Source organism: Malurus melanocephalus, unplaced genomic scaffold (assembly GCF_030028575.1).
Source record: "Malurus melanocephalus ecotype Western Australia unplaced genomic scaffold, MMel_1.1 scaffold_99, whole genome shotgun sequence".
In the NCBI taxonomy this organism is placed as follows: Eukaryota; Metazoa; Chordata; class Aves; order Passeriformes; family Maluridae; genus Malurus; species Malurus melanocephalus.
In genome coordinates this window covers 566,988-593,301 of record NW_026623331.1, presented here as the reverse complement: position 1 = coordinate 593,301, position 26,314 = coordinate 566,988, and the positions used below count along the sequence as shown (strand labels likewise).

Genomic DNA, 26,314 nt, shown 5'->3' with positions numbered 1-26,314 from the left:
ACAATTTTTTTTTTAACAAATGGAATGGAAACCTTCCTTTTTTCTTTCTGAAGCTTCAATTACAACAGTCAAAGCCAGAGACTTAAGCAAAAAAACTTCAAAATAGCCATTTGTTTGTTACAAGTAGCAAATTACCATGAACAATGAACTTGTTAAGAATCCCCTCTAAAAGCACAACACACACAAACAGGCTACCCAGCAGAAAAATCTGTTAACAATTTTATTTCTTTTGTCATGTTAAATATTATGGGACAGGACTGTTAAGGATGAAGAACTCTCAACAATGCCTCACAAGGAATAAGAAAGAAATTCTGCCATGATATTAGCAAAGTAAGATAAGGAGAAAATTTACACAGTAAGAGGCACCATTTTCCCCAGAATACCTCTTGTCGTATTCCTGAATGAGTGGGATTAGCAATCTAATAAATCATTTGTCAAGAGGTAACAGCAACAGATAAAATTTTAAAGGATTATTAAAATAACATTTACAAGACTCTGAACAATTTTCGAATTCTTATTAAAACCACAGAAAGAAAGAACAATTCTTTATTTATGAATTTTCATAAAGGACTGACTGTGCAACTGATACCTGCTATTGATGACTGAATGTACAATTTGTCCAGCAGCTGAACAGTTTGTCTTTTCAGATTGTGTTTTCTAACCGTGCGAGATCATTAAAGGCAAAGCCTGTTATGATGCTGTACACAAGAACAGCCGCTTGGGCCGTACTACCCATGATGTGGTAGGTAAACAAACCTTTTTCTGGCCAAGAGAAAACAAAAANAAAAAGAAAAAAAAAAACAAAAAAAAAAGGAAGCTGCAGTTTTGCATGCTTCTCTCACTTATTCTTTCTACAAGATGAACTTCCCTAGAAAGAATCCAATGAAAATGGCTGCAATTACAACAAGAAGTGAAGGAAGAGAATTAGAGCCATTATCTCTGAGGGCCAAAGCTGTGGGCGATCCAGATTTATCCGAGTGCGCTACCTTTCTGAGCCTCAAGCCTTCATCCTGAGGAGAGGAAAAAACAGATGGAAAAAATATATAAATACATCATTACAATTGCAAAAACTGAACTCAAAAGTCCATATTTACTAGTGAGTATTTAAATATTTTTAAAAAATCCCCAGCACATACATTATACCACACCAAAATTTAAAACATGAACACAGAAAATCATGTTTTAAATAAGGACAGTAATTCACTAGTCTCTCTCCACTAGTCTCTCTGCTTAAAAAAATTTCAAAAATCCTGCTAGGCCCAATAAAGCATCCTGCTCTTACTTACTACATATTAAAATTTAATATCAGTAATTCCTTATTATTAAGGAGAAATATCTGCTTTGTTTAGTTTCAATGTTATCACAATTACAGATGTGAAGATACCATATTATTTCATAGTTCTTTTAAAGACTACCACAGCCAGTAAAATTGTCAAAACTGTTCYCAAAGCAAATATATAGAAAAGACACATAAAACTATGTAGTGACTAATTACAGGTCACTGAATTGACACTTTTACATAAAGGTACTAGAAAGTAGTGTTGCTTACCTCCTCCGGCCAAACAATTGTTCTTGCTCACTTGTTSTTTGTAATTCAAAATGTTACTTCTCTAGATCCCATTTACTCATTATTAATGAAAAATAAGGCACTTTTAAAAAGCTACTGATTGAGAATCTTAGACTTCAAGTAACTAAGATCACTTTTAAAAGGAAAACTTTATTTATGAAGAAAATTACGCAGCTGCAATGTCTTATCCATGATAATCACAGTCTCAATCACTGACACATTCAAAATATACATTCAAAATATACATTCAAAATATACAGGACAGTAAAATCATATTACGAAATAATCTTGACATTCTAACAGGTTTACCTGCTCACTGGAACATACACACCTTTTGGCCTAATTACAAACCTGACCTTTCAATCAAGCAGAATGAAGCCACTGCAGTATAAATATGGAAGCAGAACTTACTCTCAGGTGCCGATTTTCATCTGTCAGCTTCATAATCTCTGCTTGAAGTCTTTTGCACTCCTCCACCAGCTTCCTTGTTTCAGTATCATTAAGTGAAACACTATGTGGTTTTGGCATCGGTCCATCCTGCTTAGACGTGTTCAGTACCGGGGCAGATTTGCTTGCATCTATATCATTCTACAAATACCAAGAATGATTTGAGAGTTTTACTTACCCAGAGAAAAATCATCCAGAGCTTAAAAGTGAAATAACAAAGCTACTAAAATAGTTCAATGAAGTTGATAATCACAGTAATCAAAACAGACACACTAACAGTTCAATTCTGATTAGCTCAAGTATTAAAAAAGCAAGAGAAGATTGCTGTTTACCTGGCACTACATTCTACTGAGACACAAATCAATACTTAAGCTGCTTATCACTGACCCATGAGGCATCCAAAAGAGGGCATAAAATACACCAAGGAACATCTGAACTTTGGGGGTGGGGGCAGCGGGAATAAAAGGAAGAAAGTAATCCCGCAATAGTAAGAAACAAAATGAAGTCAAACTAAAACACATCATGTAACAAACTTCTATGAACTATGCATGACACTAATGTTTTGCACTTGCCACACCTTTTAGTGAGGGAAAACACAGTGCTGCAAAAAACATGAAATATAAGTCTCACAGCATCTGAAATATGCATTACTAATTCTGAAAAGTCACCAAATCTGAAAAAAACCCCAAAATTAAAATGAAAAATCTAATTCCCACAGCTCTGCTCAAAATCACAGAATCATAGCATAGTTTGGGTTGGAAGGAACCTCAAAYAACATCTAGTTCCAATCCCCCCACTATGGGCAAGGACAATTTTCACTAGATCAGATTGTTCAAGGCCGGATCCAACACAGTGAACACCTTCACAGATGAGACATCTACAATTTCTCTGGGAAACCTGTTCCAGTGCCTCACTACCTCCTGAGTAAAGGATTTCCTCCAACAGTCTAATCCAAATATTTTCTCTTTTATTTTAAAACCACGCCCCCTTGTGCTATCACTATCTGCCTGTGTTTAAAGTTGCTGCAACACCCATAAAGCCTTCTCTTCTCCAGGTTGAACAACCCYAGTTTCCTCAGCCTGCCTTCATAGGAGAGGTGCTCCAGCCCTCTAAGCATCTTCAAGAACCTCCTCTGGACTTRCTCCAAGAGGTCCACATCCTTCTTATGCTGGGGAACCCAGAGCTGGACTCAGGACTTCAGATGGACAGAGCAGAGGGAGGGAGAATCACCTCCCTTGACCTGCTGGCCACATTTCTTGTGATTGAAAGATGCAATTGGCTTTCTGGGCTGTGAGCACATSCTGTAGATTCATGTCCCATTTTTCAACCATGAGAACCCCCAAGACMTGAGAAGCCAGTGAAGATTGAGGCAAAGAACTCGGTGAGTACCTCAGCCTTCTCCATATTTGTTGTCRCCATTTCTCCTTTCTTATCAGAGGGTTCACTGTCTTTGTCCTTTTTTTTCTGACATACATACTTAAGTAGTCCCTTCTTATTACTTTTCACATCCTTTGTGAAGTCCCATTCTATCTGTGCCTTAATTTTCCTGATCCCACCCCTACACACCCCCAAACCATACCCCTGCACTACCCAAGTCACACATCCCAGCTTCCACTGGCTGTGCATTGCCTTCTTACTCCTCGATGCAAAGAGCAATCCCCTGCTCAGCCATGCCATTTTCCAGCCTGCCTTCCTTCATTTCTTACACATCAAGATGGAGAGCTCTTGCACTCTAAGAAAAGTGGCTTTAAAGTATTGGCCCTAGGAGGGCCTAAAGCCCCTTAAGAGTGGCTGTAAAGAGCTGACTTTTTAATTAAAGAGTCAGCTCCTCTGTCCCTATGGACAGTTTCTCAGGAGAAAGTACAAAATGAGGTAGTTTTGTATAATCCACTACATTTCTCTCACTACATTTTCACTTTATAAAATAAAGCCAGAAAGCAGGTAACTAAATGCCTTGATAATAAATGCTCAACCCTTACATTTTTACTGTTTTAACACACACTTAGGAAGCTTACACCTTCATCTCATAAACTATCCTTTACCAAAAAGGGAAAACAAAAGCCAACCAMAAAAGCCCAGACCACAAAGCAAACACTACATCCCCTTCCCCCCAAGATAATACTGAGATTGCATCTGAAAACTATAAAGTATAAAAATAATAAAAAGGTAGGATTTTGGCACTGGTCTCCATTGCTGGAGTTTTTTAAGATGTGGTTGGATAGTGTGTTCCCTTTCAGACAAGATCTTGGACTGGATGGTATTTGAAGGTCCCTTCAAACCTAGGCAGTTTTATGATTCTATGAATCCTTAAAAAGTTTTACACTGAACACCCCTCCTGTCTAATTCAGTACAAATTCCTTCAATTCATTTAATCATTAAATCAACTAGGTTAAAAAAACCCTGAAATTTCTGTGAGATCCTACCAGTCAGTGTATGACAGTTTCTTAGTCCATACTTACCAGTTTATCATTTTCGTTGGGCATTTCAAACACACATCTCAATTTGGAGTCCATTAACTCATCAGGTTTTGCTTCTTTCCACTAAGACAACAATTAATACAGTTACTTAACATGCCGGACTCAAGCAAACATCTCAACAGTTCATGAGCTTGCTCTTAGTGCTGACCTCCTATACAGCTGAATACTGTGCTTACCCTCACTGCAATTTTCAGACTTGTTTATCAACAATGCTTTCTGCTCTCACTCACTGCTGTGAAGTAACAAAAGCTAGAAATGATTATTCAAGTCTGGARAGGAAAAAGCAAACTGAATGCAAGGATGGATCCATCAGAGGTTTGTATGAAATAGGGAGGTGACAATACAGTGGTTTCTTAACACACAATGAGAAACAAGTAACATCTAAATCAGATTGAGAAGGAAGGTCTAGCCCTATCATGCCACAGTAAATATACTTCTTGTATCCCATCCTGGAAGCACCAATTTTAAACAAAAGATTGGAAGACTCTCTATTTGTTCCAGAGTAAATTTCTTTAGTTCTTCAAATTTTAGACTTTYAACCACTTCCGCCCCTTTTACTCCCCTTCATGTGACAATTTGGGCCTAGAGAATTTTTCAAAGCTGTTCATAAAAAACATTTTAAATTCTTACAGTTATCAGTATATTTAAATAACTAAAATATGCCAGAATTTCTCAACTCACATGACAATTAACTTTCAAAGCCTGCACTACATGTAGCTGCCCTAAATTCTTAGGCTCAGAGACTGATCTGAAGTCTGCAGCAATTTTTCTAACAGGTCCTCTACTGTTACCTTAGAATTGGATGTTACAGATTCAACTACTCAGATTTTTCATAACGTCCTTCCTATCATTTTTTTCCAGTGGCATTAGTTATACAGTAACTTATAACCACAATTATTGATTTTCTGCACGACCTGTTTCTCAGTATTGTATACCTGAACACACTAAGAAAGCAGTTATTTGAAAGGTATTTCTGAAGTTGATTTTTATATCCCACTACATAGCCATGCTTCATTTGCCACACATAGCCAAGAGCTACTAGAGCATATGAAGAAAAACTAAATCAACTCAAAAAGGCATATATTAACTTTCATGTCTCAAAAGCTTCACAAAATCTAAAAGGTTTTCCACTGCTTCCAGTGAAGAGTGACGTCACAGTAGTCTTTGTCTTCATATAAGGAGACAGAGCCTAAACATGAAAATGTTTYAGTGATTAACAAAATCTCATCTTTATCCTTTGTTTCCCCTCTCCTTCTCTGCCTTGACTGAACATCAAATGTGCCTGTGTAAACTCAGGCATTCCTTTGAAGAGTTTGTAGAGTTATAGAAACATATACAACACTGACCTCCACCTTAAGACAACTTATGTGAGTACACATATATCCTAAAAGGCACATTCTGACAATGGAGGGCATCACTCCCATTGCTGCCAGCCAGTAAAATCAGAAACAGGTAGCTTACTTCTGAACTACAAGCACAAACCTATAAATCTTCTTTCTGCATTTTGTATCAGACCAACGCAGCCTAAAAACTAAAGTTACAACATGTTCTATTAAAACAGAAAATAAGTCTATCATTTGTGCTGAAATTAGCCACTTGGTGTCTTGTAGAGAGACACATCTCAGTCTTGAAAATGTTTTCATTCATTATAATCCCATTCAACATTTCTGAAATCACTGAAAATCACTGAAAAATCACATCACTGAAAACTTTTCACATCAAATGCACCCATTTCATACAGCTTCAGGCTTGCTGTTTAAATACACTCTTGAATCCTTCAAATTCAATCTGTTTATCCCTGCCAAATTAGCTGCAAACAAAGGTATAACATTTAATAACATTTTAACAGTGAACTGTCCTTACCTTAGACTGATTAATATCTCCATTCAATAACCTCACAATGCAAGTTCTAAGAATTGACCTTGAATTTATTATTAAAAACCCCGAATCACATTTGAAGTCACATTTGTTCAGAGAAAACCCAGTTCTTCAAAAATAAACGGCAAAAACATGAATCATTTATAGTTAAGACCGATTTTTTAAGAAAAAAAAATACAACAGACATTTCCCTCCATTTTTACTTACCACTGCCTCCATATCTGTAATATTTGGTGGTGCATAGGTTGTTTGTACCATAAACTTGTGTTTGCTCTTCTCATTTGGGTCATAGTCAAAAGGCTGCAGCATTACTGTTCCAAAGAAAAATAAAACTGTGATTCTTCAGCTAATCACTCCAGCAAACATGCTATCCACTTTAGATTTATTTCTCACTGAACCGACACTGACAGTTAAAATGCAAAGGCAGTGCACACACCATAGCAACACAGACTGAAAGGTCAGAGTCTGGTGTAGCTGACACTATTATTTCTGTAATTACTATAGGTAAAAGACATTTCGTATACCAACATGAACAAATAGATGCTGTATAAGAGAGAAAAAAAAATAACATCTAAATATGTGTGGAAGATTGATCAGAGGAAGAGGACTCAGTGAACTGGAGAGATGAATTATTTGGCAAATACATTTGTATGTATTTGTACATACACTTGTCTTCCATAGAATATGAATTCCAGCTCACTATAACTTTACATGAATTAGGAGAAGCAGAAGCAGTTTCAGAAAAAYATAAGGAAAATTGCATGGACTCCTACAACAGGTACTGCTATATGTACTATTTTAGAGCAATGAAAAAGCTGTAGCAGAGATACTGATTTAGCCAGAAAAAAATGCAAAAGCAGAAGGAAAAACAGTAACAAGTAACAGTAAGAAGCTGTGAAGGAAGAAGAATAAGATTCTATATTATGAAAAAAAACCCAACAATAAGCAATTGCTTTTAACAAGTTAACAATACATAACAGAATATATTAAATAATACGAATAAATACGAAATTTAGGTCATTGAGGTAAAGAAAAACAGCTCTTACTGAATTTGTATTTTTGGAAAAAAATTAATAAATATGGCTGAAGAAGCATACTTAGTGATTCACAATTGAAAAGTGAYAAATTATTTTAAAATGTCTGTGAACTTCCTTAAAATGACTGTCAAGTTGCATATCCAACAATGAATTTAAAAATTGGCTCTGAATCAACAAGATGCATTAAACAGGCTGAAGACAGCTAACACTACTTCAACATTCAGTTTTGATCACAAGAGCCTCAGCCCACAGTATCCTATAGTTATTTCTTTCTGTTCAACAATGTGAGAGAAATCTATTCTTAATTACATGAAAGATGACTCAGCACTGAAAACTGAGAGACTGAAGAGATAAAGTGGGTCACTAGAAAAATAATCTGCGCACTTACCTTAGCAAATGACCCAGAAGAAATTATATGTTAAAAACAAAAAGATGAAGCTGACACTTTGGGGAAGAGAACTTAGCTCTGAAAAGCACTGTAGAATCAGTGACTTAACAACTGCACTTGAAAACATCTTGAGGTCACCATAGCTGAATAACTGCAGGAGAATCCAGTAATAAGAAACAGGCGCATCAAAGACTTCCTGCTATGCCAACTGAAGAGTAGAGCACTGTGATACTGTTTCCCTTTACTGGTGATCCTGAAGCCACAATATTGTTTACACTGACTCAGTTAAAAAAATAAAATATTTGAAGCTTTAAAAGGGTGAGTTGTAACAACGAAAATACACAGGATGTAATGCTTCAACCTATTCAATTCCCTGAATAGAAAGTCCAGCAAGAACTTGATTGTGATATTGAACTACCCACTGGAAAGATCCCAGRTATCAGATCAAACACACAGCTAAGGCAAAATGGCTGTAAGTTGTAGCTGAAGACTGTAAAAAAGAGGCGTTTTTGACTACTTGAATCTSAAACCAATTGTCAGTAAATAATCTTTCATCCCCAAGWCAGTAATACCACGTGAGTMCAGATGCTGGACTGACCATGGTAARCCATCATGAAGTTTTAAAGGACCCCAGTCTACAGATCGTATCAGATTAGAAAACCCCTACAAGGAAAGTTGCTCTAAGGTWTGAATCAATCATAACATTTTCTTGAATTATTCTTTGCAACATTTGAACATATCCCCTGGAGCTAGCTCACTGGCTTCTTTTAAACTTTCCCTATGGCATGGGAATGTGAGTCTGAAAAGCTCTGAGGATTGCTCCATTACTTCCCCTTTGCTTTGCTTCAGGGGTCTCCAAGGGTTCTACAATAATCACTTTTCTAGATCTAGGAGATCTAGGAGCTCAATCTGTATTGCCTGAGATCTCTACAACCTGAATTCCCCTTATTACAGAGATTCTACCTCAAAATGGTCAGGAGAATGACCTACAAAAATCACTTACCAAATCKAAAGACTGGCATCTAGTTTTTTATCAAGTCTTTTCCCATTTTCTTAAGAAAAACCACTAGCTACAAATGTAAACTAATTTTTTCTTAAATGCAWTGAACTGTGAAATGTTACATTTTAAACACATCAGAGCAGCCAAGCAATGCTCTACTTCAAGATACAAACATGAATATGGTATTTTGAAGCAAAGGTAATGTTAATGTCACTTCCCATTTCCAACTTTCTTTTCCTCCTTTCCAAGAGCCACAGACAAATGTKACAAAGGCAAGTATTTCTATACGGAGTATTTTTTCATGTATCATTGCAGCTCTACATCTAGTTGCCATCATACTAATGAATGGAATCCCTTTCATTTTTTAAAAAAACATTTTAAAAAGCAGGCATAATTCCAACAGTCTTTAAGATCAAGTATTAGGGAATTTCATTAAAGGCTTTTAAAGCACCCAATCTACAACTGCGTACATTTGCTTTTACCTGAAACAATTACAGAGGATCCTGGGTCAATAATTCCACTGTTTGGCCTCACACARTATCGACGTGGTGCTGTGGTCTTCACTTTGAAGCATACTTTTCTATCTGATGGATTTCGTAGTTTAAGATTTGTAGTTACTACATCTGTAAAGGGACCTGAAAAAAAGATTGGTCTTTTTTAAATATACATGTATCTCTGGAAAAGAAATCTATTTACACAGCACAAGTAACTCTTAAAATATAACCTGTTGCCAACAAGCTTCTAAAAACAGGTTAAATCAAATACCTATTAGGCACATATACTGTGTTACATGCCAAGCATGCTCTATTACCTTAGCTATAAAAATATACATTACACCAATCAACAACTCCTMAATAGTTCAACAGACTCAAGCTGCTGGCACAAGTGGTTCATATATGCATATATTAATTTAACCAAAACATTCTTAACATTTGAAATACCTAGAAGGTAATGGTCATATGCAAAAGTAAATTTTGCTGGATTTTTCTTCAGCAATAGAAGCAACACATTCTTTGGAACCATTTCAATTGTTTAAAAGAAAGAAAACACTGAGACAAAAATATAGTAACTGCTCCTGAGACTTCAACTTCTGTTGGCTTTTGAGCTCCTAAAGATTTGACAGAACAATCTCATCTTTTAAACTCAAAATAAGTRAGAGAGATGATACTCTGTTTATGCCTATACTCTAACTGATCCCCAGAAAAGCAAGCTGTATTTYCTATATTTATGTATTCAATGCAGTGTACTCTCTAAATTGTGTTTATGTTAAACCTTTAGGATAGGAATTCCTTTCAAGACTGGATTGGACAAGAGGCATAATTTCAATATCAAGCTGCAAAAGCACATCTTCCAACAGAGATCACCTTCATGCAATGCCACGCAGTAACTGCACAAAAAGTAAGGGTCACAGAATTCTGAGCTGTGTTAATCTCTCTTGTACTTGTGTCGTCTGAAAGCAAGACTGCAAGGGCTCTAGAAAAATGAAATGTATTCAAGAATATTTCATGTGTACATTAACTTYTAAGAACCTTCTTTGTAGTTCTTTAAAATTATACACTAAATTACCACAAAATAGTTTTTATCAGTATTGAAAACACAACAACAACTTTTCCATTAAAAAAGTACAAAGAAAGTAAACTTTAGATTTAATTGGATGAAAAACATAAGTGATATAAACAAGTGGTAAGGTACAACAAAACCACTAACTGCATGTCTCATGCAGTTCCCATGGGAACTCAGTTCTTTTCTGAGTACCTTATTCCRTAAAGGTGTTGGCTCTTCTCTGAAGGAAATAGCTCTAGCCACTATCAAACAGGTTACTTACACTAGAGGGCTCACTCTTTGATGCCTTTGTTTCTATAACTCATTCCAAATCCTTGATTTTGAGAGATTATTAAMCAGAATTAACACGAAACACCAAGATACAAATATATAAAGACTAAGAAGAGAATTGCTGAGAACCAGAATACTGAGAGATAGATGAACATACATGTGTACYAGGTTTACATTCAGTGAAGCTCTTTTGAGAAAATAAGAACTGGTATTACTTGTCTGAAACTTCACTTCTAATCTGACTCTATATGGTAGAYGAAATAAGTCACCCTCTCAATTCATGCAAATTTGACAGAGCTCCCAAATTTCCGGCCACTCATCTTTTGAGGGTTCTTGCAGGATCCAGTTGTCTTCACTTATAGAGGGAGACCCAAAAATAACTTTCATCACCCATTCCACAAGCTGAACTAAAATCAGGCAGCTGAATACTCCTCTCAATCTAAGACTGGTGATAAACTCATTACACACCAAACATGTATTTTTTCAAGCTACACACACATTTCTGAGGAAGTTATTCTGGGAGTTTTACTAACAACCACCTAAGCTGTTAGTCATCTAATAACCACTGCTTTTGCAGTGCCCAGAGGCAAACAAAGGCAAACCTTGAATCTGGCTTTCAAAGATGTGGGTTGTTTTTTTTTTAATTGTAACTCTAGGCAACCYGAGGAGCTCTGCTTCTGTCTTCTCGAAGACTTACTTTTACTAAGGACATTCTGCACMAAGGAAAAAAGGCTCATTTTGAAAAGAACAGTCACCAAGAAAAGAAGCTATACTATTCAAAACCAGCTTATTTCAAGACAAAGTAGCAGTGAATTTATAAACTGATGATAAAGTGGTTTTTAAACTAAAATAAAAAATGTTCTGTTTCTTTTGAGACATGAAAGGTATCCTCAAGCCTGTCTTTTTCAAGTGTCTAATGAGACAGGATTCAAAATATTGTTCAAATTACTCTGATATTTACTGACACTTTCAATACCTCAGATAAAGAAATCTGCTTTTCTTTCCCAGGTTCATGAATGCAGTGACCTCTTTTGCATTTCCTGGATACTACACAAAAAAMAGGCTTTTAGCTCAGGGTCATTTTTTAGAATCAGACATTTCTTTCAGAGGTGACTGAAATATTTTTCAAGGTCTAGAGGATGCTTTACCTCTCACCTGCTTTCTAAAAACTGTAAAGAAAATAGCTGTATAAAACCTCTCAAGACTTGCAACCATCAGATTTAATAAACAGGTGGCAACAAATTGGTGCACAAAAGGAAAAAATGACCGATTTTCACTGTTTATGCAGAACCCAGGTGTTTTGATAGTTTAGTGGCATACAAACAGCATAGATCGGGAAGAACACAAAGGCACCCKTCAGAAGAGCCACATGATCTAAGTGGCACACCTAAACCACAACTGTTCTTGAGGAAAAGCATGGGGCAGTGGGGGGAAAACCAGGAAGGAGAAATGCTTTGGAAGATCCTACACAGACTGCATGTAAACAAGGAAAAACAACTGGCAAAGATGGATACAAACATTCTGCACAAGCATCAAAACGGACAAATGCACACCCACTTCATTTCAGTAAATATTCAGCTACATTAGGACAGCATTATAATTGCAAAAATAGCATCTCACCTGCTGCTTGCATGACACTTGGGTCCAAGCAGGTTTTTATTCAAGCACTTAAACCTCAGACAGGCTTATGTCTAATTGTACACATAAAAGCTATGGTAATACAACTAATAAAATCCTCAGGCTATATATCAATTTAATATGTCTAATAACAAGAGATCATTGCTTTATAAACCTGTCWTTTCAATATAATAACCTCTGCAAGTCAAGAGTTACTTTAGAGGGGACAGGAAGTCCAGCAACTCTCTTAGGAGTGTAAATCCAAGATACCAATTACAGCATCTTCCTRGAATGACGGTTGCGAGCATGCCAGTTTGTTCCAACAGTTTTGAATGGAGCAGTGACAATTCTTGCCACAAGTTTTCTGTCCCTTCCACTTACGAGGGCCGTAGAAAGGAAGGACAGACACCTGCCTAATCACATTCAGAAATATTAGACATATCCAAAAAACTTTACATGCTGAATTTCTGTTTCAGCTATCTTTCAGTGCCGTCGCCACAACATTAATGCCAGRGTTGCCTCTGGCAACCACACAGCTTGGACTACAGCAACTAGTGGGCAGGAAGAAATGCCACAGATTCTGCAGAGCGTTTCCACAGCTGAAACACAACGCAAAGTTTCCCAGCTTGCCACAAGCTTGCCAGTTAYGCTGCAGTAAAACCAAAATACTATGTATTACTGGACAGGTAGGACCAGTACAGAAGTCGTTTTCATCAACAGTGTCGTTTTCTCTTCAGATTCAGGTCTCCTTYACTGTCCCAGCCTCAAAACCCATTCTTCTACCACCTGAGATGGTCAARCATCAGGGAAAAAATGATGATGTGAATATGTCTTCCTAGAGTGGGAAGGAAGAGCTTAGACAAACCTCCACAGGCTGTGGTACCCCTGGGAAAGGTRAGAGAYCCATGTCAGTATCTCTAGTTGTTGGCAGTACAGAATGAACAAAGCACTTCTGAGAAGGGGGCAGGTTTGGTCAGCAAGAAGCTCCATTCAAATTAGTAAGGCTGTCATAATGTACATACAAAGCCTGTAAACTATCACCTCTACATAAAATTGGATAGGGAGAAATTATMATTTTATTAAATGACACAAACACTTTGTTAATTAGAAGGCAAATCACTTGTAGAGTTGTACAAAAATGAGCATGCATTATTAAACAAAATCAACAGCATTTTATGAAAAAGCTTAAGTGTTAAGCATGTTGCCCTCTTCAATTTAAGACAATGAACTGTAGCTGTTACAAAAGCCAGTATCTAAGCCGACTCAGCCAGAAAACCCTCTACTTCATGCATTGAATTAATGCTTATTTAAGCAGTAAATTGGCACAGCAAAGAGATACATTCAGCCACATCTAAAAACAATGTAAGTACACACTGAAAAAGTACACAAACTGGCAAAAGGAATCCAAACTCCTTAAAATGTGTTACTTCAATGTAACTTAAACTCCTTAAAATGTATTAACTTCAAAAACTATGGGGATCATATGCTCTAAACGGAATGCTGTTTTTTCACAGCTGCTGCATCACCTTTGGAATTCCAAGAGCACTTGAAACACACYGAACACTTCAAGGCCCCTTTACTACAACAGACTCAGGCAGAGTAGCTTTCTTTCAGTGCACAATAAAGCCAACTTGGGCAGATAAAGAAAACTCATTTACTGCATTTGATTGTTTGAGCCCGAATGATGAGAAATGAGTTCAAGTCAGCAGAATAAAAACTAATAGTGATATTGTAAATCAAGTATGACAAATTTTGAGAACAAGTTAAYTGACTTTTAGGATAGACCTGAGAGGAAGGTCTCCATCAACTCATTCTGCCAGAATCAAATGTAAAAATGGAGTAAAGAAAGAATAAGTTAAATTAACAAAGTTCCATGTAATCTATATTTGTATGATGTAAGAAGGAATATTTTAGTTAACCCAAAATTTAATTGTTTTTCTTTCCTATCATTTGACATAGCAACCACAGAACAGCTGTGATTGAAGGGGACCTCTGGAGGTCATCTGGGCCAAATTCCCTGCTCAAGCAGGGATATCCAGAGCCAGTTACCCAGCAACATGTCCAGTAAGCTTTTGAATATATCCAGGAACAGAGACTCCACAGCCTCCCTGGACAACTTGTGCCACTGCTTGGTCACCCTCACAGTAAAAAAGTGTTTTCTGATGTTCAGAGGGAAGCTCCTTTGTTTCAAGATGTGCCCACTTGCCTCTGGTCTTGTCATGGGCACCTATCTCCATCCTCTTTGCACTCYCCCTTTTTATACATCAGTAAGATTCTCCCAAGCCCTCAGTTTTCCAGGCTGGAGTAACCTCACTGGAAGCTTTCCTCTCAGCCTTTCTTCACAGGAGAGATGCTCCAGTCCCTCACCATCCTGGCCCTTCCCTGGACTCTCTCCAGTATGTCAATGTCTCTCTCCTACTGGAGAGCCCAGAACTGGAGCCAGMACTCCAGCTGGCCTCACCAGTGCTGAGCAGAGGGGAAGGATCACCTCCCTCCACTTGCCAGCAATGCTCCTCCTAACAAAGCCCGGCATACCACTGGCCTTCTTTRTAGCAAGRCCACATTGCTGGCTCATGGTCAACYGGTTGGCCACCAGGACCCCCAGGGCAATTTCTGCAACTTTCCTAGYTGGTCAGATCCMAGCCTGCACTGGTGCTTGGATGGTTGTTCCTCCCCAGCTGCAGGACTTTGCACTTTTTGTTAACTTCACAAGGTTTCTGCTAGCCTGTCTGTCCACCTGCCTGCTCCCTCAGCACAGAATGTGTGTGCATTCCACCGGGGCCCACAGATTTATTAGGTCCAGTTAATTTAAATATTTCTTGATCTGATCATCTTCCACCAGAGGTACTAAAGGAAAGACATCTAAAAATGAGAAATACTTGTGTTCTGTGGTGAGTCAAAACTACCTTGACTATCAGATAAGAAAATTAATCTTAAAACAAGGCATTTTATGGCTCAAAATTGAATTTTATAGTACTTTCTGAACAAGCATAGGTCACACAGCTGACATAAAAGAAAGTGAGTGGAATGTTGTTTATTTCCATAAATTAGTTTAAAAAATTAATATTCAGACCTCTGTAAAAAAAATCTGAAAAGAATATATAACATGCTTTGCCAATGAACATAAGTAACTCCTTCCTCCTGAAATACCAGAACTATGACCATTCAAATACCTTCTCCAACTGGAAGAAAAATCCCAACTCTAACAAATCACCAACATTAAAATTATTCATGGTCTATGAAGCATAAGAGCTTAGGTTTCATGGATTAATACTTCGACATGGATCTGAATGATCAGGAATAATCAGTGGATGAAGGTGAGAGATTAATAATACCTACAAATAACCATGGCTCTCAGGAAGATGTTCATATGTTAGAAGAGCATTACACAATCTTTCACTTCTTATTCTATCCCGGCACTTGAGAAATAGTTACGTTTTATCATCAACCTGCATGTGAAATACAGAATACAAAACAGGCTTTATAAGAAAGCTGACACACCTCAATGTCCACACTTCCTGAGGGCTGATTCCGGGCTACCACTGTTTACCAGGGGTAACATCAGATTTTATCTGAGCTCCCAACGATGACATGCTGTCAGCATTCATGCTGCTGATGTGCCTATCACAGATTTTTCTTTCTAAAAAAAATGCTGAGACAATGCCCATTTTTTAATCCTAAAATAGCTCATCTTCCTCTGTCAAGGGGGCAGAGCCTGCATATGGCTACACAGCTTATTAGAGGTGCTTGTGCAGATGCTCACACGCACACTTTACTGAGGGCTGCTGTAAGAGAAATGGGAGCAGAAATCTTTTGCCTGCCATTCTGACAGAGAAAAGACAAAAATACAACACAGTGACATTTCAAAGCAGACAAAACGTTTCCTTACATATTTTTTCTGGATCAAAACTTCTTCACCCCAGCTTGTGAATGAAATATTGTTAGCCAAGAAACCACAGTAAAAATGCAGAAAGCATCTATCTCTAGGATAAAGTACAGCCAGAGATCATTACCAGGAATTCTGGTAAAGAGAATGTTATCTTCTTTATATATTAGATAAAATACAAACTGAATGGAGATTGTCCTGCATTTAATGTTATATACGGGCAACAGTTTCTTTAGCCTTACCAACAACAAAACACCACTAGTAATAAGCTGGTATAACACAGAATAACTTCATCCAAAGATATAACTGCTGGTATTTAGCTTAAGCTTTAAAATCTAGCAGTCTAGGCCCAAGTCTTATATGTTTATGCTTGATATTTTTCCTACTTGAAGAGTGACATTACTGAAGAACTGTCTGGTTAYTAACATCAAAGGGACACTCCTTACTTAAACTTAACCTCCATAGTATTGTGAATTCCTTATGTGCAATTTAGCTTTACTTGGTTACATTGTAATTCTTGCCAAAGACACATTAAGAGCACACTAAAATTGGTTGCTTATAATTCTACTAGGATACAGTCTTCAGAGTCTGATCACAAAGTGTTATTCATACCAAAGCACTGCTGAAATAATAAGAACAGTAGAAATATTYAAATTGTGCTAAACTAGAACATTTAAACCACTGAATTAGCCTCCCAAAGTCCTAAAGCAACTAATACATACTAGCAATCTAGTACAGATTTAGCTAAGTAAGGGCTATGTTATAAACGGTTCCTCTGGAGCAACTATTCTCTTTGCTTGCATAAAGTAGGATAACTAATAAGTCTGATATTTACAGAGGTTCTTAGATTTACAGAATACTAACATATTTGATCAACAGAACAAAATAAGTAACTTTTCCCGTTCCTTTTTCCTTTTAAACTTGCTTTGCATTTAACCTGCTTACAAATTGTTTCAGTGATGCTGGAAAGCCCAAATCTGCYGTTTAAAATATGCAAATATTCAGTTCAGCAGCTTAAAATACATATGCATCCTCACATGAGAAATCTCCCATTGGATGCACCCAACTGATCTGCACTGCAACATACACGATACTTTTGAAATTCTACAGCAATAATCAGAACACTTGTAATCATCTCAGATGACAGCTGTAAGGCACATAGAAAATCAGTCTTTCCAGARAAGACCCAATCAACAGCTGTTGCCTTGCACTTTTTCCAATGTGCCCCAAGAACTGGGTATCAGAGGCCAGACACAAACACTGAGCAGACTACCAAAGCTCTTACGGTTTTCACTGGTTTCCTTGCAAGCAGTATTCCAACGGTGAAACAAAGTAACTTTAACAATAAATCAAATTCACAAGTCTCCCAGCATAGAGGAAAGCCCAGAAAGTTATTAAAAAAAAAAAGGAAAATAAAAAAAATAACTAAACAGTTTTAGTTGTTGGACTGCTGGCTCTCCAGTCCTAAGCTCATAACACAGAGCCTGGTTAAAACACACTTATGTATCAGACATTAACATCTCCTACAGACAGGTCTAGCTGACACTGGACTGYCTTTCAAACACACCAACAGCTCATTGTAGTTTCAGGATGCCTTTCCATTCTCTGAAGTACAGGCTACAGGTCACCATTTCCCAAACCAAATACACCATTTCCCAAAAAGCCAAATACAATCATATCCTACAGTCACTCACAAAAACAAACACCTGCTTCAATTAGAAGTTGCATTTAGTCAGTCTTGTCAATCAGAACAGGACCACAAACTCCTCTTCCTCATCAGCRTCATATCCCAGTACAGAGATGAGCTATGCAGCCACACTCCTCAGGAACAGACAGCTCACTTCTACAGAAGCAGCTGGAGCTCCAACTTGAGCTATAACATAAAATGTGTCTGGTAGATGGCTAGTGGACATTCAGATTAAAAAAAAAAAACCAAACAGTTTTTATTTTCAGTGGGCAATATTAGCAACACAAACCATTAAACATGTTAACCTTAAATTAACATCATATCCCTATAAACTAGAATCACTAAGTTTACTTCACATACAGAGCAGCTCCTCCTACATGCATGATTTTTTAATTCATGGATATCCCTTTTTACAAAGAAAAAAAAAAGAAACATATCAAGCTATTCTAATGTCTTGGAATGTAACACAACACACTTGCTCTAGCTTAAGTACATAACTGTGTACCATTAATGTCGTACCAAACTTTCAAGAACATTATAAACTTAYTACCTAGGAGAAGCTTTCTGAAACTAATAATTTCATAAAATGGTATCTGATKAACTTAAAACTATTTTTGCCCACATAATTTTTAAAAAGTTGGTTCAGACTSACATGATTCAGATTCAGCTAGTTTCTAATGATCTAAATACACTCATAGCAGCTTGAAGCAAAYTCATTTTACACCAGTCCTATCCTTTAGTCTAGATAGATTTTCTTTTCCCCGGTGCTTACCTTGCTGATATATTTATAGAYAGCAATCAGATCCCCTTTCAGCTTTCATTTTGCTAAGATTAACAAGCTAAAGCTATTCTACTTCACTTATGTTAATAAAGTTTTCTTTGCACCATTCCCATCTGGGTTCATTTTATCTGACTAGGTGTTGCCAGGGATGCATTCAGATGAAGCTTCATCAACGACAAAAACCTTGACATTAATACTTCACTCACTACAAAATTRAAGTCCTGTATTTGTCCCATTTCATGACTTGTCACATTCATAACCCATTATTAAGTACTAGTGGCTAGTTTTACTTCTTTTTCATAACTTCTAAGAAAATGCTGTATTATTAGCACACATAACACTTTTTTTTTTTTTTTTTGCACACTCCCATCCCATACCAAGGTCACTAATGAAAAATGGAATAGACCCTCCTGGAAGATAAATCAAAATGTACTGAAGACAAGGAGTTAGTGACAGCCAGCACGACTTAATCATGGGCAAATCACACCTGACTAATCTAATGGCCTTCTATGGTGGACATTAATGAGCAAGGGATGAGCTACATAAGTCACCTACCTGGGTATCTGCACAGCCTTTAATATGATCCCCCCMACATCTTACCTCAAAATTGCATGGACTGATAGATGAACAAGGACTTGTCTTGGTGGTCACGTCCAAAAAGTTCCAGTCAATGCCTGAACATTCAAGTGAAAATCAGCAACAAGGGTCATCCCTCAGGGATGCATACTGGGACCAGTATTATTCCATGTCTTCATCAATGACTGACAGTGGAAGTGACAGCACCCTTGGCAAGTTTGCACATGACACCAAGTGAGCAATGCARTTGCTCACTGGAGGGAAGGGATGCCATCCACAGGGACCTTGACGGTAGTGAAGGGTGGCCCCATAGAAATCTCATGAGGTTCAACAAGGCCAAGAGCAAGATCCTGCACCTGGGTCAGGGCAATCTCCAGTATCACAGATAGAGGTCTCAGATCAGACTGCCACATTCTACCTGGGACACTGCATTTTTATTATGTTCCATCTACCTCCATGTCTTTAATTATTCTTTCCTTTAAGACTTTACTACTGAGGTCAGACCAATTCAAACACTGAAGTGTCAGATTAAGATTTACTCCAAGKAAGACCACATTTTGAGAAAAATGGGAGAGAAAAATTCTGTCTTGACTACTTTTTTTTAATTTCAGGCAAACATTTATTTTTCTTTCTATTGTCTTCCTTTTTCATGTTATTAAACACATGAAGTCCTACACTAGGATAATATTCAACTATCTAAATTCACAAGATCTTGTTCATAGAGGAATGAACTGAAAATATCTATTTTAATTTACATAACCATCTATTTCTAAATACTTTCAAATACTAAAATGAACTATGACATCTACACTGTCAAATAATTTAAAATGCCAGGAAATAACTTTATACAATACAAAACACTAGAAGGCAAGAGAAGCTGGAGGCCAAGACAACTGTGCTTAAGAAAAACAAAGTTAGTAAAATCCTAACTAGTGCTTATGCATTTTTATTTTCAACAATACCACTTGACAAATTATCTAAGTAGAATCATTTTGATGATTTCTTTAAAAAAGAAATTAGCTTACACTCACTTATCAGGTTCATCTGACACCACAAGCCTTGTAAACTGACAGCTTCCAAACTGGAAAATGTAATACTTATCTAATTAGTCAGGGTTTTTCCACTGTTCATACAGCAAGTTCTCTTCAGAAGCCTTTTCTACTTGAATTCATGACTTACAAGAGGAGCACATAAAACCCTTGAGTGACTGATGGTCACAAAGATCTGGCTAACAAACATCTCCCAAAGACGAAGTTTGTCAGAAAGTAAAACATTCACAAACGATAGTCAAGCCAAAACAGGAACAATTTATATTTCCACAATGGACAGAAAATGCACTAAATATTTGCACGTATTTACTGATGCAATAAAACAGCTCCTCTCAATCCTCTCAAACTTCCTACTTTTCAACCTGGCCTTGAACAACAGTACACTGTTCATGCATAATACAGATTTTTTATAATATTAATAAAAATGTCTTGTGGTGATCTAGAACACCTGCTTATGCTATCAACAAGCAGCATGAGTAGGCACTTTATAGTAATTACAACGCAAAGGTGAAGCTTTTATACCAATAATCATTGACACACACTAGAAGGACAAGATGTGAGGTCTGGATACTGTTTCGCTGCTTAGTGAAGCAACAGCACTAATAAATAAAAGAGCCCTATAAATTGCAGGTAAAGGACAAAACTTCTAAATCTTCATTRCTGTATACCTCTAACACCACAGGAAAATATTCCATTACTGAATCTTAAAATAAATGACAAACTAGTTCTGCCAAATATAATCCAACACCTATAATACACCTMACCTCACAGATCAATATAACTCCCTTTTTACAAGGCAGTCTAGCACAGTGRTAGAGACAACTGCATAACGTAATACCACCAAATAAGCAACACCAGGTAAAAAAACATTATCTYCTTTTTTCTTCCCCAACACATTGCCACATTTCATTCTGTGCTTTGGTTTTTATTAATATGTATAATTTAAAGAAATTAACATACTAATAAATACTACATGAAACAATGCCATGAAACAATGATAGAAGTATACATACGGGCAGAGTAGACAATGCCAACAATCACTCTTGTATTTAGAAGAAAAAAAAGTCAGACTACGTGTTGAATATTGAGTCATTTTTATGGGATGTTCAATTCTTGCCATTACAAAACTCTCAGACAGCAAATACGTTAACTTAAATGGAACCATTTCAAAGGATCAGAAAGTCACAACTATATTAGTAATCACTTACAACCAGTTTTTCATCCTCTACACTCCATTGTTTCATTTCAAAAATGTTCCTGAATGAAGACACCAGAAAATTGGCATCACAATCACCTTTTTTTTAACTCATCTAGAGAATAGGGACATCACAAATTTTACTGGTACTTTGAAGAGAGTGAACACAGGTATAAAATTTGATGTGATCAAGATACACACGAGTAAGGAAGTAAGATCACATTTGAGGACTTCAAACTCTGCCTACACTGAAAGGCAACCTAGGCCAATTCTGGCAACAGAGGTTGAGGGCAGGGAATGCATTTAACATCAAGCTATTTTTGCTTTTAAATTCCAACTTCTCGATTTGCAGCAACACATAGCCTGTGGCATTTAATGTTACCAACAGCACTGTAATGATTACAAAATAATGTACAGCAATGTTTTTGTATTATTTAAAAGGTTGTTGAAATCTGCATTTCAGAATAAGCTGCAATACTTGAGTGAAGTGCTCTCTACTTCCCATGAAAAGTTATCTGAACATATACCAGCTGATAGCTGATTTTATAGACTGACAAATCTAGACTACGATTCAGATCAGCAATCAGAAATTAAACATCCTCTGTTACACTGATCTCTCCTAGTAACTCAACCCATCAAAAAGAAAATTTACTGCACACAGACACATTGCAAATTTTATTTTAGTATGCTAAAGGAAAAGAGTGGCTTCTTATTTTGAGATTTTTACAAAGGTAACTAACTGGACTTCACACACGTCTAAGCCAGAACTTCAATAAAGGATATCAATTTAGAATATTCAGACGTGTTTATAATTTTTATTGCTAGTCAGACACCTCTGAATCACATGAAATTTAAATTCTGAACACTATCTACTAATCTTCCAAAGCTCATCAAATCAACTAGTGTTGATTTTCAATTAGGTGTTGCAGAAGCWTGTCTTATGACTGATTTAAACATTAGGTGGTTTTTAAAGTTKTTTTTTTTTAAAGGACCGTCATCCAAGACCAACTTAAGACTTACTTAATATTGCAAAACTGGCTTCTTTGGCTTAAGGAAGAAGGAGTTTCCATAAAAATGCTACAAATTTTCAAACATAAAACATCAAATGTTGCTATTAAACTACATGACTGCTTACAGAAAAAAAAAAAAAAAAGTAGTAAAAAACCTTATTCACTGACAAGGAATCAACTCCATATTTCCATAATCTTCACTAAATTAGAGCTATTGACAGCAATTACATGTATGAGTTGCATGAAGAAGACACCAGTAAGAAGCAGCTGTTCCACCTTCCAAACGGGTTGCTTTTAAGTGTCTTATGTTTCAATACTTCCTATCCAGTCCTAAATAAACTCCCAACAACTTCAGATTTGAGAAGTTAAACAAAATACATTAGAATACAAAAGAAAGCCTACCTACAGGAGCAATATTGCTCAAGAACCTGGCCACAAGAACCATGAGGCGAATTTTCAGCACCCAGTACTGAGTGTCTGAAAGTGATATTAGGTAGTTTATCAACTGCCTCTTAGTTTTCATCGCTTTTAAGTATAATTTTTACCTTTGTCACATTTGCATAACACTATGAAAAGTACTTGTTTGTTTTGTGATTTTTCTTAGATATTCCTGATAGTTCCAGAACCCAAAGAAACCTAACTAGCACAGGGGGACAGAGGGAAYTAACCATGACCCAAACACTCTTAACGATTGAAATTTCTAGGACTACAAAGCACTTGGTGTCTTGAACACCAAGGGAAATAYGTTACGTGTTAGCCACTACAGGACATGTTCTTTAGAACTCCCCTTGAATCGTGCTGAGCAAMATTCAAGGATAAATGTATTACAGACCTTATTATTGCTGACAGAGTAAATTAGGTTATATTAACAAAAAAAAGCAGTTTCATCAGGTAATGATGAATTTAAAGCCTTGTTAACAACTCCTTAAGATAAGTTCTACGTATCTTTTAATTGAAATAGTTGTTTGCATASGGGCATACTATCACATTTCACTGTTATCCTAAAGGTCAGCAAATCCATTATAACTTCCCCAGGCAAGAAAACCAACAGAGCTATTTGTTCAATTCAAATGTTTAGACTTAAACTGGATCTCTGTTACATATGCATCAACGGTATTAAGTCAATAATAATCACTGATGATTGTACCAATAAAATAACTTTGAATAACCTGCGGCACTGAAAAAATGTATATTTTATTCTTTTAACARAACGTTATGCTTTTCCTACACTATGCTACATTCATTCCAAGTCATATATTCTATTTCTCACTAAACAACTACTTTTTAAAAGGTGGCACTCAGAATTACCTTCTGCCAATATTATATTCTAAAATGCAATACTTTAGAACTGGGTTCATTTGTGGCCCACAAACCTTTCKAAACACCTCTAAATAATAAGCAGTTAGAAAATATTTATTGGGAGTGCACTYGATGGTCTCTCAATTGATAGCACTTTCTGTAGTATATTACTGCAATAGTACAGTAAGAGTGCTGCTGCCTCAGTATGCTTCTGATTTTGTTTTTGCTTAGTTTGCTCTAAAGAAATTTTCCTAATATATGCATTAGCCTGAAACCAAAGTTTATGCCTAAAGAATACACATTTCATGCTTTAAGTGCATAAATACACAGCACAATAAAGATCACCAACTGACAACAGTTTCACACAGACAGAATTTCTAATCTATCATTYATTCTATCAGCACACTGTTTCATATCACACAAATACAGCTTAGTTCCAGCTTGAAGACAGCTCAACACTTGAAGGCCTCAAATTAGACAGAGTAGTTTATTAATTTAAACAAAATTTAAATCATGCACTTTCCTCCAACCTGTTCTTGCAGTAAGAACGCAGCATATTGAAATGTGAGTGCAGCCAGACGTGACAGCATTTTAAAAATGTAAAACCAAAGTGAAAATTACAAGTTYGTGCTACGGTTTTCACTCTGTGTATGAAAGCGTAATTTACAAAATTTAAAACTGAAGCTATCAAGAAATTAATATGCATGATTAGACAGATTCTGGGATTTAACTGACTTGATGGATCAATAAACAAGTATAGCTTTAATTTATCTAAATGCAAGGCCAGACCAAAGGTATTTTGGGGGAACACAATGTTCTTTTCTAACRCAAGCATTCATTTGTTCTAGTTGTCCATTTGAAGATTTTTACAACTTTATAAATTCCACTCTGTCCTCTAAAACAATGAAAAATGAGCCTACTAAAAGTGGAAAATAGAAGCATGCACAGAATTAGGCACGTACACAGGATGACACTAGTCACAACATTTTAAAATGTTAAGTTCACATAATATTAATCACTTTAAAACAATTGTAATACGGATGATTCTACATCTGAAAGGTTCTGAGGTTTTTCCCAATGCCCCTTACATGTATCATCACAGGGTGCTACCAAAAAACTACCCGTTCTGTCATGTTTTTCTTTATGTCCTTGCCTTTCAACGATCACTCATTTTTAACMGAACCTTTCCTTTCACAACTATATAATTGAAGAGGAGAGGAAACCACACACACACACGATACCAGCACTAGCTGGGACCTATTTTGACAGCAGCACGTCAGCGGTCGCAGCCATGCGGTCGGCACGCAACACACATAAAACTTCCGAAACGCACGCATTCCTTTTTCCTCATTCCCAGGGAAGAGGCGAGATCCCTGATGACGTTCCGATAGCCTGCCTGAGACATGACAGCTTTGGGGAAAGAGCGGAGAGCCCTTTGCTGGACTGGGACGCACCGGGGCGAGGGCGCGGATGCCGGGCAGTGATGGTGCAGAACCACACTATCCCCGCGAGGACACCGGGCCCCAACACGCCTGAAAGGAAAAGTGGGACAAGGCCAGCCGTGAGGGCAGCCTCGTGAAGCTTGGAACCCCGCAAGGATTCCTTAGCCCGCTCCAGGGCCTCTCCTGCCCGCTGCTGCCAGAGGGAGCCCGCACCGCCAGCGACACCCGCGTCCCCGGGCGCCGCTGCTCCGGGGACAGGCCTGCGAGCGCAGCGGTGACACGGCGGGGCGGGCGGGGGCAGGGGCAGGGAGGGGGCGGCCGATCCCACCCGGCACCGCGGATCCCCGCGGGATCCCAAGATGGCGGCGGCCGATCCCGCTCGCCGGCTCGGCGGCGCCCCCCATCCCCCGGCGGGCGGGCAGCGCCCGGCACCGCGGCCCGCCCGCGGGAGGCAGCGGGGAACGCGGCGTCCGGAGGCGGCCCGGCTCCCAGGCGGAACGGGACAGCCCGCCGCTGCCGCCCCGCTCCCCTCCTCCGCGCCGGATTCCCCCCTCCTCACCTTTGAATTTGAGGTCGGTGGGCGGATCGAGCACCAAGATCTGCTCGTGCTTCGCCAGAGCCCCGGCAGCCGCCATCTCGCTCGCTCACTCCAGCGGGAGGAGGGGCAGGGGGGAGGGCGGAGGAGGCGGAGGAGAAGGCGGAGGAAGGCGGAGGAGGGGTGGAGCGGGCCGGCCGTGCCGCCGCTCCCTCACGACGGGCGGGCGGGCGGTGTCTCGGCGCGGCTCTGCGGGCGCTGCCGGCGGGGCGCAGGCCGAGGGCGGGCGCTGCCGCTGCGCGCCCCCGAGCGCGTCCCCGCGCCCTCCCCGCCCCGGCAGCCCCGCCCCCTGCGCGGGCACGACGGTCGCGCGCATCCTGCCTTTGCTTGCGCGCATGCGCCCGCGCGCCTGCAGGGTCGTCCGGCAGAGAGCTGGGGACATGGACGCAGACACACAGACACACACACAGATACACACACACCCGCCCTTCTTTCCCTCCACAGACACACACACAGACACACACACAGATACACACACACCCGCCCTTCTTTCCCTCCCGCCCTTGCGACTGGAGCGAGTCAGAATCCCAAAATCAGCTGGGTTGGAAAA

General features: G+C 38.3%; 1 protein-coding gene across 1 annotated transcript; it reads right to left on the bottom strand.

Annotated features, from left to right (window-relative positions):
- Nucleotides 1-206: 206 nt before the first annotated feature.
- Nucleotides 207-25,954, bottom strand: VAPA (VAMP associated protein A). The gene is made up of 6 exons (XM_057368925.1): nucleotides 25,729-25,954; nucleotides 9,277-9,429; nucleotides 6,577-6,680; nucleotides 4,474-4,554; nucleotides 1,979-2,155; nucleotides 207-1,010 (listed from the first exon to the last, which is right to left on the bottom strand). The coding sequence occupies exons 1-6, from the start codon at nucleotides 25,802-25,804 to the stop codon at nucleotides 852-854; spliced, it is 750 nt and encodes a 249-aa protein (XP_057224908.1). The 5' UTR covers nucleotides 25,805-25,954; the 3' UTR covers nucleotides 207-851.
- Nucleotides 25,955-26,314: the final 360 nt, after the last annotated feature.